This window comes from Bubalus kerabau, chromosome 20 (genome assembly GCF_029407905.1).
Source record: "Bubalus kerabau isolate K-KA32 ecotype Philippines breed swamp buffalo chromosome 20, PCC_UOA_SB_1v2, whole genome shotgun sequence".
Classification (NCBI taxonomy): Eukaryota; Metazoa; Chordata; class Mammalia; order Artiodactyla; family Bovidae; genus Bubalus; species Bubalus kerabau.
The window spans coordinates 61,549,458-61,567,897 of record NC_073643.1 but is presented as its reverse complement, the minus strand read 5'-3'; the positions used below and the strand labels follow the sequence as shown (position 1 = coordinate 61,567,897).

General features: G+C 60.1%; 1 protein-coding gene across 2 annotated transcripts in view; it reads right to left on the bottom strand.

The window, feature by feature from the left end:
- Positions 1–18,440, bottom strand: part of MGLL (monoglyceride lipase) — an 86,894-nt gene that overhangs the window by 11,836 nt on the left and 56,618 nt on the right. For both annotated transcript variants that reach the window (XM_055558723.1, XM_055558722.1), the window contains exons 4-6: positions 8,512–8,648; positions 7,321–7,431; positions 507–596 (exon numbers count right to left, since the gene is read on the bottom strand). In XM_055558723.1, the coding sequence (XP_055414698.1) occupies positions 507–596; positions 7,321–7,431; positions 8,512–8,648 (338 nt within the window). The remainder of the gene's footprint in view (positions 1–506; positions 597–7,320; positions 7,432–8,511; positions 8,649–18,440) is intronic.

The window sequence follows — 18,440 nt, the reverse complement described above, 5'->3', positions numbered from 1 at the left end:
CCACTGGCCGCTCATGTAAAGCTGCTGGTGGGCAGCTCCGCCTCCACTCGGGGAAGTCTGGTTGGGAATAAGGCCAAACCAGGGGACACACGAGCCAGGGGCAAAGAGACACGGTGGTGACTAAGACTCTGAGTCCCTGGATCCAGCTGTGCCTGAAGCCTTCCGTTACGTTCACCAACAAACCCCTCTTTCTACTGAAGTCATTCTGAACTGGGTTGCTGTCCCTTACAAGCTCACGAGACCTGGCTGGCACACACACAGCTCCAGCTGGTCAGGTGCTCTGCACACGTGGGCACAGCTCAGAGAACCACTGCCCACCCCTCCCACCAGACCCTGAAGCCAGACGGCCCTCACACGGCTCCACGTGCTACCACCTGACGCAGAGCCTCGGGGGAACGGCGGCAGGCAGCCGTGGCGAGGCCAACGCCCGGACTCCCCCCAGGCCTGGGCCGTGGCCGGCTCCCCCCACCACCCCCAGTTGTCCCCAGCTCCTCAGAAAGACTCACCTCCGTCTTATTCCTCGAGAGCACACTGGAGTCGATCCGGCCCAGGGACATGTTTGGCAGGACGAGGTTCAGAACTTTTGCAGCAAAGACCTGGACACGAAGGGAAGCTACGGTTAGCACCATGGGACCCCGGCCCGGCCACCCCTCGAGCTGCCTACAGGCCACTAAGGAGAGGGACACCCAGATGGGGCATCGGCCGGGCGTGATCCTGGCCGGGCAGCCAAGGACCCCTGCTCGCCCCGCCCAGATGGCCTCCCGGGCCTGGTTTTTGAGCTGGTTGGGGGCGGCCGGGTGGAGATGGCAGCGGCCATCTGCTTCCTTGCTGCTCCTGATGTGTGCAGCCGCCTCCCCGGACCACTCCGGGCAGTGATCTCAAATTCTCTGTGGGAGGAGAAGCACCCAGGCACCTGAGCTGAGGCAGGACACGCCCTGATCAGAAGGCACCACTGACTGTCTTGGGGCAGAAACTGCCGCCAGGCCGGGGGCACCGGCCTGGCTCCCGGCGTTTGTGAGCACAGGGGCTGCACACTGCTGGCCTGTCTCTCAGCTGCCCACGGGGTCGCTGTGTGCCCAGGCGCCACCTCACAGTAGGCGCTTAATACACGCTGCTCCAACGTGATCCGGACTGAGGTCCAGGCCGCCCCCACCCCCAACCGCCCCAGAGCTGGCTGGTGTTTATCGAGGAGACGCGTCAACCGGCTCTCACGCGTCTGCCGGGGGGGCGGGCCATTTCCGTTTCTGCAGACACCCAGGGAGGACAGATGCTATTTCCAAGGCGAGCTGTGAAATGCTAAGATTAAACTCGCTTGGAAAGTGGGGGGTGGTGACCGCCGGGTCTGTGCGGCCGTCACAGGGCCAACGGGGGGTCTGCCCCTTGGCACCAGTGACCGTGGGGTATCGGGGTATCGGCATGGTCCCGGGGGCTCCCGTCTTGGGATCTTGACACGAATGCCCTGAGGGAAGGGCTGACCATCATTTAAGAGACGAGGACACAGGCTCAGCACCACTGCCCGTGGCTGGCTGGACGGGGTGGACAGAGGCCTGGGGTGCGGCCGCCCTCGCTCCCAGTGACCGAGAGGCCTGCGCTCGCCTGCTGTCCCCCCAGCACTCCTGCCCCCCGAAAGCTCTCCTCTTTGGCCATCAGGAGCCTCACGACCTTGCACACAGCTGGGCCCCAAACAGCCGGGGACCCACAGGGGCAACCTCTGACCTCACCGCAACCCCACGCTCGGGTCCATCCTCACATGTGTGGACTGGCGGCCTCCATGTGCCGGGCGTTTGCCCACCCAGCCCCAAACACCCACGATCCAACCTGGATCCAACCCACATCAGGCCTTGAGTCTCCCGCACCCATTGAACCGTCATGGGCTGGATAGGACCCATCCAGCAGGGTCAGGGGTCAGGCTGGGGGTGGGTCAGCCCCAGGGACGAGTACACGCCGGGGAGGGCTCAAATTCCAGGAGGGAAGGGACTGGCTGCTTCTGAGCATCAGACAGGATGGTCTGTGGGCTCCTGGATTGGGGGCTCCTCTGTGAGCCTGACCCCAGGAGCTGAGATCTGTGCCTCCAAAGGCCAGAGTGTGAACGAGGTGGAAACACGGAGGTCAAGTGCTCCAGGCGCAGAGAGGGGACACCCCGGCACCCCGCCCTCACTGGCCCCGCCCCATGGGGGGTGGGCTTTTGGGGCAAGCCCCTCCAATGATAATGGCCTGAGGGAGTCATGGGGGAAATGTAAGGTGGGGCCCAGAGTCTGCTGAGCGGCTCCGAAGCTTCCTGCTGTTGCTGACGACCCGCCACGACTCCCCGGGGACGCAGGGGCTGTGGGCTGACTCTGCGCATGTCCCCGTCACACCTGGACCCCCAGGAGCCGCGTGTGATGGGACAGGCCGCCTCCCCTGCCCCGGCATGTCTGACTGCCTGGTCCAGCACGGCCTTTTCAATTCAGCTGCCCCTTCACTTTCTCTCCTGGCACACCCGCCGAGTCCTGGCGAGGACTCTGCTGCACAGAGCTCCCGGTCTCCCCACGGGCCCCGAGGTCTCCCCCCAAGCCCTGTTCCTCGCACCTGGCTGCTGCATCAGGCAGGGCCCCCCCATCGGGCCCCTCCCTTCCTGACAGTCAGCAGCACGGCTCCACGAGGGGCAGTGTCCCCAACCCCCACGGGCAGGACCAGGAACAGGGCCACACCTGACCCACATGCTGCCCTTTCCAAGGAGCCCAGGGTGAGAGGGGGGGCGCCACCCAGACCCTGAGCTCTTCCAAACCAGCAGAGTGTGCTCCAGTCACGTTTCTAACAAGACTCAATTGGGCAGAGACGAATCTCTGATGGCAGTAAGGTCACAGCTGAAAAAAAAACACCTGGGTGCCTCTCTGCCTGCTCCCCACAAAAGCAGAGATGGGGAAACGCCATCTCAGGGTGGGGGAGAAGCTCGGAACCGCCGCCCTGCACACGATCTTGAAGTGTGGGCTTGTTTCTTTAGCCTTTTCATTAGGAAGAAGCAGAGAGTGGCTGACTGGTGATCAAGGCAGCTGGGGTTGAGGAGGGGCCCTGAGGTCCAAGGCGAGTAGGGAGGCGGGGGGCTGGAGAGCGCCGCAGACCCCAGGCGGGGAGGATCGATTTGTCCAGGTCCCTGCTGCTTGCCGCCTCCTCTGCCCCAGCACCGTCCACCGAGAGAGCCCACGGCCACCAGGAGGAGGGGTGGGGCAGTGGCTCACCCACAGAGAAGTTGGCATCCACGATACAACGATTCTTACTGTCAACTGGAACACTTCTTCCAAATTTTTTGGAGGATCCTGCGGGTGCGTGGAGAGAGCCCCAGATCCTGCTCAGGAAGGAGTGACCTGGCCATGGCCCTGGGAGGAGACCTCCACCCTCATCGTGAGGCCAGCGGGCTAAGGCAGGTCCACACAGCCGCAGAGCCCCCCAGGGCACCTCAGCACTCGCTTGCCGAGGACGGCCTGGGAGCTGAGACCCCAGCCCCGGAGGAGGAAGCCGCGGAGACTCGGAGCGGGACAGGCTTGCATCTGACCTCCAGCGGAACCGAGAGAGTCTGTGGTCCTCAGTTTCTGTTTGGAAGGAAAATTATGACCAACCTGGATAGCATATTAGAAACCAGAGACATCACTTTGCCAAAAAGGTCCGTCTAGTCAAGGCTATGTTTTTCCAGTAGTCATGTATGGATGTGAGAGTTGGACTATAAAGAAAGCTGAGCGCTGAAGAATTGATGCTTTTGAACCGTGGTGTTGGAGATGACTCTTGGGAGTCCCTTGGACTGCAAGGAGATCAAACCTAAAGGAAATCAACCCTGAATATTCATTGGAAGGACTGATGCTGAAGCTGAAGCTCCAATACTTTGGCCACCTGGGTGAGCGCACCCCCAGGCGAACAACAGGAAGCCTGCGTGCCTCAGCGTGGGACCAAGGCCCCCAGTGCACGCAGCGGCCGCTTTTGGGGGCCAGGTCACGACCCAGCCACGCCCTGACTCCTGGTCTAACTGTATCTGAGCTTGATGACCGGCCCTTCCCGGGACCCCTCCTGTGTCCCCTCCAGCCCCCCGGCTCCAGGGCCTTCCGGACTCCGGGGACTAAAAGCAGAAGAGCAACACCCAGATGGGAAGCTGATCCCTGGTGGATTCGGGGGGAAAGGCCATCCCGCCACGCCCACTGGCCGAGCCAGGGTGCGCGCTGACCTTGAGCGAGACCGTAGCCTCATTTCCTGTCCGTGAACCACACACAGGGCAATGACGGAGGGGAAGTCACCCGGGCGTGTCTGGCACACACGCACGGCCCCTGGCGCCTCCGGAGGGGCGTCTGGGAGCACGGGGCCACTCCCACATCTCCACCCGGGACCCCAGGGGCAGTCTCCAGCCAAAGGCAGACAGGGTCACCTGGAGGATCACTCCAGCCCTCACTCGGGGAGAACGTCCAGGGCGAGGCCAGGTTTTCCTGGACAAAGGACGGGTCACCCTGCAGCCCTGCCTGTGTGCCGTCCCGGGGAGGTCGGGGTACACCACCAATTAGGGCGTGGGGGGTCCCCGTGTCCCCTGGGCGGCTGCTCTGCGGCATCTCCAGGAAGTGTCCCACTGACCCTGACACTTGTCCTGGGGTCCAGGCTTGCTGTGTCTATAAACTCCTGCTTCCACCAGGATCTGAGTGCAGACAGGGTTCTCCCCATCTCGTCCCCAGGCTGCACATACCCTAGCCGGCTGGAAGTGGGGCGAGAACCAGCTGTGCTGGGGCTGGGGGCGGGGGCTGGCACTCTCACATGGGGAGCAGGGGGCTGCCACCCTCCACGTGCCCGTCTGCGCCCCGAGGCCCCGATGCTTCGTGCTACTTTGTGAAATGTCTCCATCGGAACAACGAAACAGCAAAAAGTCAGTCGCTACACTGCGTCTGACTCTGCGACCCCATGGACTGTGGCCCACCAGGCTCCTCTGTCCAGGGGATTCCCCAGGCAAGAATACCGGAGCAGGCAGCTGTGCCTTCTCCAGGGGAACTTCCCGACCCAGAGATTGAAGCCGCATCTCCTGCATTGCAGGCGGGTTCTTTACCGTTTGAGCCACTGCGGAAACCCGTGGGGGACCGGCAGCTGTGAACCTGTCCAGGAGCCACACTCTGGGATGGGAGTCACAGACCAGAGCCCAGCTCTGCGTGCCGCACCCTACAGCCTCGGGGCCCAGGGAAGCCCCCTACCTCACGGTCTACCTCGGCCAGAAGGGGAGTCTCGAGGAACCTGTCTGGGGTCCTGAAGACCGAACCACTGGAAACCCAAAGGCCAGGCGGGGAGGCCTCACCTGACCCACAGCGAGCCGCACGCACAGCGGCAGGGTGCCGGAAGCACAGCACAGGAAGGACAGACGACACGCTCCCGCCTGATGCACGACCCTCGGAGACACATGCCCGCCGCCCGGCCGCGGCCAACAGGGGGAGCTGGGCTTGCGCCCTCTGCCTCGCCCCCAGCCGCTGCAGGACCGCTCCTGTGTCCACTGGCATCGCCTAGAGCCCCACGAGCCTGAGATTTCCTTCCAAAGCTGCTCAGGTGAGGTGAGGCCAGAGAGTGACCCCGGGCTCCCGCACGGCAGACACAACGCAGACTCTGTGGGTCAGGACTGCCCAATCTTCCCTCCCCGGGGCACTGACAGGCTTCACGGAGGGGAGGGGGTGCCCCTGGGCCTCGTGGATCAGGACTGCCTGACCCCCCCACCCCGGGGCAGCAACGGGCTTCACAGAGGGGAGGGGATGCCGTCCAGGGCTGGGGGCCGTGAGGACTCTCGTGAATCCTGGTTAACAACCAAGACCCACATTCCCTTGCCTACAAGGGCATCTATTAGCACCTGCTGAGAGAGGTCCCAACAGAGGCCTTGCCCAGGAGCCCCCAGACTGCCCAAGACTGGAGGGGGCACCGGGTGGGCTCCCCATCGGGGCCTGGCTGCCCCCCATCCCCTGCCCTTGTGCCCTTCAACTGAAACCCCCCAGGGTCCTAGGCTCTTTTGGGGCGGGGGGCACGTCCCCTCTGGGGAGATGCCCTTGTGGGGGAGTGGAGAGCCCTGGGGGGCGGGGGGTGGACCTGGGGAGCCAAGGGTCCTTTCGAAGCCCCGGGGTCCCGAGCGTAACCGCAGGCAGCAACCTCCCCGTCCCTGGGGTGAGTTGAGGGCGGGAGCTGAGGGCACGATTCACACGTGAGCCCAGCACACGCTGTGCAAACACATCACAAACGGAGCCCGCGGAGCGCCGTGGGGGCTCCACCAGGGACCCCGGTCCAGCTCACTCTCTTCTCTGACCAGGACCCTCAGGTGGTCCGGCCGCAGGCTATGTGATCACGACCAGGAGGGGAGGGGGCCAGGAGACCAAGCCCCCCGGAGCCTTGCCTGGGAGTCTGTGAATGAACCCATCCTTCCAGGCAGTCCCGCCTCCGCCAGGCACTGAAATCCACTGGAGTCGATTTCCAGACAGGATAAAACTCGGAGGAGCTGGCTGGCAGGCCCGTTCGGAGAATTGAGTAGAGGGGTGTTCTCTGCTTCAGCGCTCAGAGAGGCCCTGGTTTCTCCTTGGCTCGGTCCAGCCCCGCTTCAAGTTGCTGACACCCTGTCTCCGCTGGACGCCCACACCCAGGGTTGGGGTCACGGCTGTGGCGCTGGGTCCTCAGGGGCCCCCCAGGACATCAGGGCAGTGCCCCTCTGCCCCGTCACTGACCGCGAGGCAGGGGGTGGTGCGCTGTGTTCTGCAGGGTGGCCCCCACCTCACTGCCCCCTCCTGCTCCTCTGAGAGTCCTGAGCACTGGCTGGGGGGTAGCAGCTGCCCGCCCGGCCCATGTCAGGGAGAGACTGACCAGAGCGCAGGCCCCGCGTCTCTCACCCTCCCCGGGTCTCAAGTCTCTGAAACCTGGGCCCAGATTGGGTCAGCATCCTACATCCACGATCTGGCTGCTCCCACGCCGTGGTCTCCACCGCTTCCTCAGGGGGGAAAGCCCAGCCCAGCCCACAACCCTCTGGGAGCTCCATGAGGACCGTCACGGCCAGAAAAACACCCCCGAAGAGCCACGTGGGTCAGAGCCGTGCGCAGCCGTGGGCAGCTGCGAGGCCTTTCCTCCTCTGAACGTCCACCGAGAAACACCCAGACGGGAAGCCGATTTGTTTGTTTGGGGGAAGAAACCACACCTGACTTGAGAAATGACCAAATTCCGGCCACAACAACGCTTGCTGCGTCCAAACCTCGTCACGACAGCAGGAGAAGCCCCTTCACCTCGGACGCGAGCTGTGAGCGCGGGCCCAGGGCCAGAGAGGCTTGCCAGGGCTCACAGAACAGGAGGTCTGCTTACCTTGAAAAGTGTCGCTGAGTCTGGATTGGCGACGACCAGCGGGGAAATGAGAACCATGCCCGAGAAGTGGCCCGGCCTCTCCGCGGCCGTGAGGATGCAGATCGCGCCGCCCTGCGGGAAGAGGGGGCACATGCTGGGCGGGGGTGCCGGTGTGGGTCCCCCAGGCCCAGAGCTGCTGCCTTGGAACAGGCGCCCTCAAGCGCGGGTGAGCGGGCCCACGACTACCCTATTACACGTTTCCCCAGGGCTTTCCAAGCGCAAACGTTTCAGGGGATGTAAATAAGGTCCCCGCTTGAGGGCTCTAAGTGCCACAGAGACACATTCCTATTTCATTTCAAGCCAAAAGCTGGCAGACCCCCAACTTATCCAGACCATCAGGCTTGATATGAGATTAAAAAAAAAAAATCAGAGGATAATAAGAGATTGCTATACTTTTTTTTTCCTGGTTCAGTTAAAGGGCCCAGGAATCCAGGTTCCAAGAAAAACACTCAGTGGACACAGGAGGTGCTGAAGGTGGGTGGCCGGCCACCTTGGCTATTGACTGGAGCGGATCTGAACCAGGGGCTGAAATCCAGATGCTCACAAGCGCCAGGCCGGGAAGAGACTGGCAGGGACAGGGCCGGGCGGGGAGGCGGGGAGGCAAGGTCCCCCAGGGTGCAGAACAGCAGCTCAGAGTCCTCTGCCGGCCCGCGTGGCTGGGCGCCTGCAGGCAGGCCTGGCCTGCGTGCTGCCGGTTTGAGGAGACTTGATTTAAACATCACAGCTCGATTTAAAGACCACAGATGATTTAAAGTTCACAGATGATTTAAAGATTCTGAGAGGAGTCTGTGTATTTAAAAGGCAAAGGGATTAGGAATGGCCTTTAAGGACTGCTTCCTAGGGACCCCTGTCCTAGTGGGAACCACGTGACTCTGAAACCGGCAGGAAGCACGAACCGAGGGGCCCCACCCCGAAAAGTGGGAGCAGAGTGACCCTTGGGCCCTGAAGGGGAGGAGTGGGTGGAGAAGCCCTCCTCTGGGGCCGCCTCAAGATGCCGACCCCACCCTGTTTCCTGAGCAAACACCCCCCGGGAGCCCCACAGGCAGCGTGTGCAGAGGGGCCACGCTGGCTGGGCAGAGGGCGACCCCCTCCATCCCCAGCCGGGTGGACACTGGGGGCGCTGGACCTGGGGCCCCTCCGCGGCCTACACACCATGGAGTGGCCCAGGAGGAAGACGGGCAGCCCCGGGTGGTCCTTCTGCACGGCGTCCACGTGCTGGAGCACATCCCGGATGAAGACGTGGAAGTCGGACACCACCATCCTCTCGCCCTCGCTCTGCCCATGGCCAACTGGAAGGGAAACAGGCACAGAACCGGTCAGCAGAGGCTGGCGCCCCCGCCAAGCCCAGCGGTCTCCTCACGGAACGACCACCACTCTCCAGGGAGGACCCCCCCAACCCTCCCAAGCACGCTCTCAAGTGTGGAAATTCTCCACCGACCCCAAACCCATCTTACAGATTATGAAATGGAAGCACAGAGAGGTTAAGGAACGTGCCCAAGATCACACAGCCAGGAGATGACGAGCCAGGAGGTAAATGCTGCAGAGCCTGTCCACGCAGCCAGGAGGCCTTCCTGGCGGACACTTCCCCCAATGGGAGCAGAATGGGCACATGGAGTCTGAGTCCCCCCGGGCTCCCGGGCGCCCCAGCTCCTCGAGCCTCAGGGCGTGCGTCCGAGCGCCAGTGTGTCACGGGGTGAAGGCCGCATCCCGTCCCCTCCCTCCCACCTTCGGGGATGAGGAGGGGACAGACGTGCACCGGCCTAGGGGCACCAGAAACGGTCTCCGCGAGGCGGCAGCGGGACTAGGCCGCGCTGCCTCCCTCCTGGGTGTTTCCTTCCTCCTGGATCTGAGCTGGTCCTTTCCCCAAGTCCTTTCTGAGGGCCCCTCCACGCTCCCCTCTCTGAGGGATGCCGGTCGCCATGGAAACCGTGTGATGTGAGCGTTTGCAAAATGCAGAAGAGAAGGCACTCCTCAGCACAGGGATGCACATCGAGCACGCCTGCCTGAAGCCCCTCGGCCGCCTCTGCCCAGAGAGGCTGTGACTGAGCCCCCCACCCCATGGACGGAAAGCGGGGCTCGCAGTGGCTGGAAGCCAGGCCGCCAAGATTCCGACTCGGAAACCCTCTGTGAGGCCAGACCACAGCCTGTTCTCTGCTGCCGTCCGCCACATGTGCCCGCGCGCCGCTGCCCAGCCCACCCGCCTCTGACGCCTCTGACCGTGCAGTCCGGAGACCCCTCTTGTCACCTTCTCGGCGGCAGGCCGAGCCTCATAAGCTCGTTTTCACTTCTAACAGAGGTAAAGCGTGCCATCATCCCCCTCATCGTCACAGAGTTCCGCACACGCTCCCACTGCTGTGCGACCATCGCTGCGTCCCCGCAGAACCTCTCCATCACCCCCAGACTGAGGCCGTGTGGGCCTGCTGTGGGCTGGACCCCCGCCCCCGGCTCACATGCTGACACCCCACACCCACCACGCACGAGGCGGCTGGGTTTGCAGACACGGTCTTTCAAGAGGTGATTAAGTTTCCCCCCACCCACGGCAGCCCACTCCAGTATCCTTGCCTGGAAAATCCCATGGACCGAGGAGCCTGGTGGGCTGTGGTCCGTGGGGTCGCAGAGTTGGGCACGGCTGAGTGACTGACAGAACGCCCTCGGCTTGGTGTCCTCATAAGAAGAGAGTAAGACATGGACGTGCGGGGGGACAGGCTGGACTGTCCCACCACGAGTGGGGACGCGGGGAGGAGACAGCCGTCTGCACACCCGGCAGAGGCCCTGGGAGGAACCAGCCCGGTCGACAGCTTCATCTTGGATTTCCAGCCTCCAGAATGTTCAGGACCTAAATTCCTACCCTTAACATCACTCAGTCTGTGGTACTTTGCTATCCAAGCCGCCCAATGTACCCGCTAAACAATAATCCCTAGCCCACTCCCCAGACTCGAGAATGTAGTTCAATATCGATATGGACAGAGTATTACGATTAAAGTCCAAAGAACTGTAAGCACAATTATTTTCTCTGTGTGCCTATGTTACTAATCGATACCCGATTAGATTAATTTCAAAATAAACTTGTTGTTGACAACTATACATTTTTCTATTTCATCTTCCAGTTTAATTCTCTTCTCTGATTATGTAAACATTTGCCGGGTACAACAGTTAGAAAAATAAAAAAAGATCCACTCAGCGATGTCTCATTTCTACTCCTGTTTCCTCTTGTTCCCCACGGCTACACATTTTATTATTTTCTTTGTCTTCTCTCAAAAGCATTTCTTTTTGCAAAAATAAGAAAATATCAATCTACCCATATTTCCCCTCTTTTTTTCCTTTTACATAAAAGGTAGCATGCACAGATCCACCCTATTCTACGCCAGTTTTTTTCCATTTTAACACGGTCTGGAGATTACCTCAGATGCGCACAGACCACGCTCTTCCTGTCACAGGGCCCTCGTGTGGGTGAGCCACGACCATCCCAGCCACCTCTCGCCAAAACTGTGTGTGTGACATTCCATCCCTGTTCACCGCACCACTGCCTGCACCTCATCACTGGGGACGACTCTTCCAGCTCCGTGAACGCGCGCCTCCAGGGTACACGGCCAGAGCAGGTCTGCTTGGCCGAAAGGTGTCCGCAGATGCCGTTTCAGTGGGTTGACGTCGTCCACGGGGGGCGTGCTGGGTTGACTCTACCGGCCTCCCAACAAAGCACGTCACTCTGTGGATTCGCGCCCAAAAGACAGGACAAACGTGCCAGTCAAACGTCTTCTCATGTTTTAAGAGTGACTTGTATTTCTTTCCTGGTAAACTGAGAATTCCTGTCTTTGCTGTTTGTTTTTTTTCTATCAAGGTTTTGCATTTTTTGATATTTAAGACCTCTGTGTACATGAGCTGGTCATCTGTCCTTCAACTTGATGTCGTGTTTAGCTATGGAAGATTTTTGAGAAAATTGTCGATCTTTTCTTTTTATGGCCTCTGAATTTTGATTCTCAGTTATAAAGGCCGTCTCTACTGCAGGGGTGTCAAGGAACTCAGCATCTTTTTCTGAGTTCTTTTCTGGTTGCATTTCTTGGTGGGGGTAACACACGCACAGCATAAAATTCGCGGCGGCCCTCTGTGAGTGTGTCGCTCGGGGCCGGCAGGCACATTCACAGAGCAGGGCAACTGACCGTCGGCGTCCCCGGGCGCGGCTTCACTCTCCACGTGCGCGTCCTGATCCAGCCGCAGCTTGTCAGGGTTTGTGGTGTGAGACACGGCTCCCTTGCCTGGGGGTTCTTTCCTTCTTAAAACTGAGGTGTGGCTCACACCACCGACCAGTGACCACCGTAGAGTGAGCTGACTTGGGGCACGTCGTACATTCCCAGTGCCGTCCAACCGCCTGGACCAAGTTCCGAACGGCAGGCGTGGCTTGACTGTCTCAGCAGCTCACGAGGCGCCCTGCACCCCTGCGCTGAGGGGTGACGTCACTCACGGGAGCCTCCTTTTCCGCACGAGCCTGGCCTGTCTCTGGCTTTCTGCACTGGCCTGCTGGTGGGCCTACGCACAGGCCAGCCCCGCAGTGAAGCATGGCGGCCTGCGCCCACCCTGCCAGTTCTCAGGCCGGGAGGGAGCCCTGAGACCCACGTGCAGTCCCCGCCACACAGCCGCGAGTTTCCCCATGCACCCCACACACCTCAGGTCTCTGTCTCAGGTGTGCTGATTAGGCCCCCCCCGCCCAGCACCGCCCCTTCCCCATGGACCGAGGACTCCGCGAGCTGGGGGGACACGGCTCTGCTGGGGGGCTGCGCTGGGAGCCAACGGCACAGTCCGCCTGGGACCTCGGCAGGAGGCTGGGCACGCACGTGCCTGTGAGCCAGGCTGTCCTCAGACCCAGGATCTCCTTTCACTGGTCTGCATGCTCCTCCAGCTCCTTGTGACGGCCTGGCCAGGGGCAGGAGCCAGCTTTACGCCTGCTGAAATGGACTGCAGCCTCTGTTTCCACAACGGCCACCCATCACTGTGGCCAGTTCATCTGAGGAGGCGTTTCCATTCCCACCACACGGACAGAGCGGCAGGGCTGTGTTTGCAATTAACATTCTCGTCCTCATATGTTCTAAGACAACCTCACCGCAGGCCTTGGTCCAGCCTATGTTTTGCTTTGTTTACCCTGATGCTGCTGTGCTCTGTTTCTGTTAAATCCTCTGTATTTTGACGCTTTACCATCTGGTTGAAGCTGACCCTGGAAGGACTGCTGTTCCCAAGGTTAGTGAATCTCCCGACACAGGAAAGAACCGACTCATGAGCTGGCCTGTCACACGCAAACCAACCAGTCCAGAGCCCACCTCCCCAGGCCACTCACTGTCCCGTCACCCAGGCCCCCAGACCCCTCAGCCCATTGACGGTACCCAAACCAGCCCATCCTCACTGGGCTCATCCCACCCCACCATTCCTTCTCGAAGAAACTGCAGCAAAGCCTCCCATGCACTCCCCACCGCCTCCCTCTGCCTGCGGCCCAGCCCGTGCCTCCCTGAGTGGCCCCGGGAGTGGTCCAGCAGCAGCCCCAAGTGGTCCTGCTCCTGGTTCTGGGGATCTTTGAGTACAATAAACTCTGTCTCCTGGCGGTCATCTCTGTGCGTCTCCCGATTAAAGCCTGATCAGATTTTGACTCCACAAAACCTGATTCCACACCTGATCAAAACCCAGCCCACGTCCCCGTAAAACACACTCGCAGCGAATTCCGTGCCCGATAAGCACTTGAGCCTTTGCGGAATGTTTCAGCGATTCCGTCTCTGTCTCATACAAAACATTTCTCCCTCCAAGTGATCTGGTGGCACCACGTGCTGAAGACTGAGGACCCACCCAGAAAGGCGGGGGTCCCGCTAACCCTGGGACTGGAGGAAATGAGCGTCCGACCCCCCTCTTCTCAGGGAACCGGTTCTACTTGGGACTCCTTCTCTTACAGATGGAAGAGCTGGTGAAACGCACCTTGAGTAAGGAGAGAGACGAAGCATAAAAAACCAGTCATGACAAGACCCGGTGTGGACGCAGCGGGCTGTAATCCACACAGTCCTGTTCCCAGGGTTCATTTCACATGATCCTCACCACTCTGCGGATTACCTGTGAATTCTCCCCCATTTTCTGGCTGAGAAAACTGACCCACAGACAGACTGGCTGGAGCTCACCCCGCAATGAGTTAGAGGGCACCCACGGACTTGAGCGCTGGGTTCAGACCCCAAATCTCAGCTTCTGCCGTCCTCGGGCGGGGCTGACCCAGGGATGCGCAGCCCCAGAGGCCGCCTGCTGCAGGCAGGGACCAGCCGGCGGGGACCTGCATGGCGGGGACCAGCACGGCGCCTCTGGGTCCTCTCTGCTCCCCCAAATCGACCTCGGACGTCCCTACTGTTACCATCAGGGCAAGACGCGCCTGCGATTGAAAACACAGGCCACTGAACACAGGCCGGGAGGGCGAGCCCGAGGGACGCACTGTCTCCACTGGACGTCAGCGCATGGGCTCCCAGCTTCACCATTCTCCCTCACGGGGGCGCACCACACATATCTCTGGCCGGGGTCAGCAGCAGGACCCTGACGGCTGAACACACGCCGCACTGGAGGGTCTGCACAAGCTGATTTCTCTCCCCACTGCTCGCCTCTGCTCCTCCAGACGCTCCATGCAGATGGAATGTCCTGCATGGACCCAGGCCCTGGGAACGTCTGACCAGGAAGGGGACGGACTCCCGTCCAGCCCAGCAGGGCTGCAGGCCCATGTTCCTGGCCGGCCCACAGGAGGCCAGCAGGAGGCAGGCGTGGGCCTCTTCCAGGACATATGGCTCAGCAGCGAGGCAGATGGTCACTGTGGCCCCTCTGGCCTCGAGGACCACAGGACTGGACAGGAGGAGCCTCGCGTAGGGGTCACGGCTACATGGACTCAGAGAGGAATGCAGCCACTCGGTAGAGCGCAGCACAACCCAGCCCAGTGAGGGGCAGGGAGGGTGCCCGTCTGAGCCCCGGGTCCGAATCTAAAGGGAGTCACTAGCCCGTCTACGTCACCCGGGGGACGCCGGACTGCCACTTTGGAAGACAGCCTGCATCTCACAGGTTTGAAATTCCATCCTTTGCAGCCAGCGGTTCCATCCCCAGGAGGCCACACACCCAGGAGAAGGTCCTGGGCGGCGGCAGGAGACGGGGCAACACCGTTTCCCGAAGCTCACAGTCACTGCTGGGGAGCAGGCACCCTGCAGCAAGGCCATTCCACAGCAGGGGGACCATGAAGACCGAAGTCTCAGGTAGCAACTGCATGCTGCTGGCGGACTGCAGCCACGAAATCAAGAGACGCTCGCCCCTTGGAAGAAAAGCTACGACCAACCTGGACAGCATGTTTAAAAGCAGAGACATCACTTTGCCGACAAAGGTCCGTCTAGTCAAGGCTATGGTTTTTCCCGTGGTCATGTATGGATCTGAGAGTTGGACCCTAAAGAAAGCTGAGTGCCGAGGAATGTATGCTTTTGAATTGTACTGCTGGAGAAGACTCTTGAGAGTCCCTTCGACTGCAAGGAGATCCAGCCTGTCCATCCTAAAGGAAATTAGTCCTGAATATTCATTGGAAGGACTGATGCTGAAGCTGAAACTCCAAAACTTTGGCCACGTAATGGGAAGAACTGACTCACTGGAAAAGACCCTGATGCTGGGAAAGATTGAAGGCGGGAGGAGAAGGGGATGACAGAGGATGAGACAGTTAGATGGCATCACCAATTCAATGGACATAAGTTTGAGTAAACTCCAGGAGTTGGTGATAGACAGGGAGGCCTGGCGTGCTGCAGTCCATGGGGTCACAAGGAGTCGGACACGACTGAATGATTGAATAGCAACATGCAGCGACATGAACGAACCTTAGAAATTAAATACAAACTGAAAAGGGCAAGTAAGGTGTCCGAGTTTAGCCAGTGCAGGGGGCCTGGGTTCAATCCCCAGTCAGGGCACTAGATCTCATGCTGCAACTCGGATCCTGCATGTGGCAACTAAGACCCGGGGTAGCTAAAATCAAAAAGTATTTGCATAAAAAAAGAAACAAGCAAGGAAACGAAACAAATTTTCAGATGCTCGCTCGGCACTGGCCACTGGTCCGTCCGTAACACTGGGGACGTCGCTCGCTGCCTCACAACGCTGGTGGGGACACGAGAACCAGCCCAGCCCGCCCAGCACACGGCGGGTCTCCACACGCACTGGCCGCCTCTTCTCCACACACAGTCTCCGCGAGAAAACCCCCAAGCTGTCTCGGTGTTCACGATCTTCCCCTCAGAGATCCTTCTGCATCTTTAGTCTGTATTTCTCCTCACCAGCATCCTCTGCATAACCATGGTTTATTTTCTAACTGAAATTAAGTTTAACTTCGAACAGACCCTTTTTCCTTCAAAACAGTAAGCTGGTCTGTTGGGTTCCCACAAGAGGACCGAAGCTCCCACGTGGTACCTGACGGCTGTGTGGAGCTTCTGGAGTCCACGGAAAAATGCAGAATCTGTCACGCCAGGCCTCCCTGTCCATCACCAACTCCCGGAGCTCACTCAAACTCATGTCCATTGAATTGGTGATGCCATCCAACCGTCTCATCTTCTGTCGTCCCCTTCTCCTCCCGCCTTCAATCCCAAGTCTAACCTCTACTGAAACGGTAACAAATGCGTGCTTTTAAAAAGCAGAAGAGGGGGCTTCCTCGGTGTCTGCACGTTCACTCAGTCATGTCCGATTCTTTGTGGTCCTGTGGACTGTAGCCCGCCAGGCTCCTCTGCCCATGGGATTCTCCAGGTAAGAACACTATAGTGGGTAGCCATGCCCTCCTCCAGGGGGTCTTCCTGACTCACGGGCTGAACCCGGATCTCCTGCATTGCAGGCAGCTTCTTTACCATCTGGGCTACCAGGGAAGCCCAGCTAAGCCCACGCACCACAACTCCTACGCCTGTGCTCCAGAGCCGTAACTAATAAACCCGTGTGCTACAGAGCTTGTATTCTGCAGCGAGAGGCCACTGCAGTGAGGACCCAGCACAGCCAAAAGTAAATAAGCATATAAATAAAAAGCAAAGGAGGTCAGCCATGCTGAAGTGAACTGCTTTAGAAATGAGAACAAGGACTTCCCTGGGGGTCCGGTGGCTAAGACTCCGCACTCCCAATGCAGGGGGCTCACGTCCCATCCCTGGTCAGGGACCTGGAACCCACGAGCTGCAACTGAGCCTGGGGCAGCTGAGTCACTTTACAAGAAAAAAAGCCCAGATTCCTCTCTCTAAGATGGGAGACGCTGGGCAGTTAATGTTTAGGAAGTGGGGTCTCTCAAAGCTTTGGAGACGTCAGCAACTAACACCAGCTCCAGTCAGGACCCCCTTCAGAAAAGGCAGAAGGTAGTCAGCGTTTCTCTACCACAGGGAGTCAGTGGAAGTGACCGCAGAGCGAGCGCACAAAAGAAATGGCTCCTCTGCCCTGGACCGGGGCCAGCTCTGCACACTGAGGCCGAGGCAGGGCCCGGGGCAGGGGGATGCCCCCCATAGGTGGGTACTGAACCAACGCTCCTGCAAGTTCAAACTCAACTATGATGCCAGAAAGGGGGCGGGGGTAGAGGCTGGACTTCGGCCTCAGTGTCCCCCCGACCCGTGTGGTCAGAGCAACGCCCCAGGCAGGGGAGGCCTTGGGCAGAAGCCATCTGCTGGAGGTGGGTGTCCAGCTGGCCCTGACCGTGGGCCCTCCGTGAAGGGTCCGAGATGGGCCCTCTGGGGCCGTGAGGCTCAGTTCCCAGCAGAGGACCGAGCTCAGTGCCGGGGGGACCAGGCAGGTGGTGGTGGCGGGAACCCTGCCAAGGGAGCTGAGCCTCCTGATGCCGTGGGGGCAGGATGACCACAGAGCAGGTGGTGGCCACAGCCGTGCGGCAAGGATATAAACGCACCAAGGTGAAAATTACGCAAAAACCCGCCCTAGTACTCAAAGCTCCACAAGGCAGTGTTGAAAACAAGTTCTGGGGCGACGCCGTGTGGAATGAAAAAAACTCCTGGACCCACTGGCCTGAATTTAAAATCTGACTTAAACAGCACAGCCCTGCGTCCATGCTCCGGTTACAGAAGCTGCCTGTGGTCACAGCGGATTACCTGGAAAAAGCCAGGGAGGTGTCAGTGGCGGCGGGCGTGGGCCCAGGGGCAGCTCAGGATAGGGCGTCCTGGACCGAACCCGGCCCCCACAGGCTGCGGCCTCCTGCAGCGTTTCGACTCCCCAGGGCCCCCGCACAGCAGGCGTGCCCTCCTCGGACTCTGGGCAAGATGAACCAAGACCACGCACGTCAAGTGCGCAGGTCTGGGTTATGCACAAAGTGGACAGCAAATATTAGTTGTGGAGATGACAATAATAATTTTTTTTTTTAAAGCAACAGGAGCTTCCCTGGCGGTCCAGTGGCTGGGAGCCCATGTTCCCAGCGCAGGAGGCCTGGGTTCAATCCCTGGTCGGGGAACGACCAGGTCCCGCATGCTGCAAACAAGACTTGGCACCGCCAAACAAATGACTTCTAATTACTTAAAGGAATGTTTTAAATAAAAAAGCAACAAACCAGCCCTGCCCTGGCCAAGCGGAAGTAAACAGTGCAGGTCTGGCCTCACGGCCGTGGTGGCCGAAGCGAAACAGTACCGGCTGCCCCGCGACGCCCTCCAGGACACACACATCCTTGGAGGAAAAGGGCTCAAGTTCCGAGGGCCGCCCTCACTGTCAGCACTGGTGTCTTTGGTGACCCCCACGACCACGCATCCCTCCTGAGGCCCCGGGGCCCCTGTCCTGTCTGTGCCGCTATCTCAGCTGGCATGGCCTCCTGGCTCCTCGTGGCCAGCCCGAGTCACCCCAGACAAGACAACGCCACCCGCTCGGCAACGACTGTGTTCTCTGCTGGCAGGAGACTTTTGCGGGGACCCCCAGCAGCCTCACAGAGGGGCAGAAGGTCCTGGGGGAGGTGGCCACAAGTGTCCCCTGGCCAGGGCAGTCGGGGAGTGTGACCAAACTCCTTGCTCAGTCAACACCTCATCTCCCATCCAGGGCGTATGTGTTAGGACGGAGCTGGGGAGAAAGACAGCCCTGCAGCTGACAAGCGTCCTCTCAGG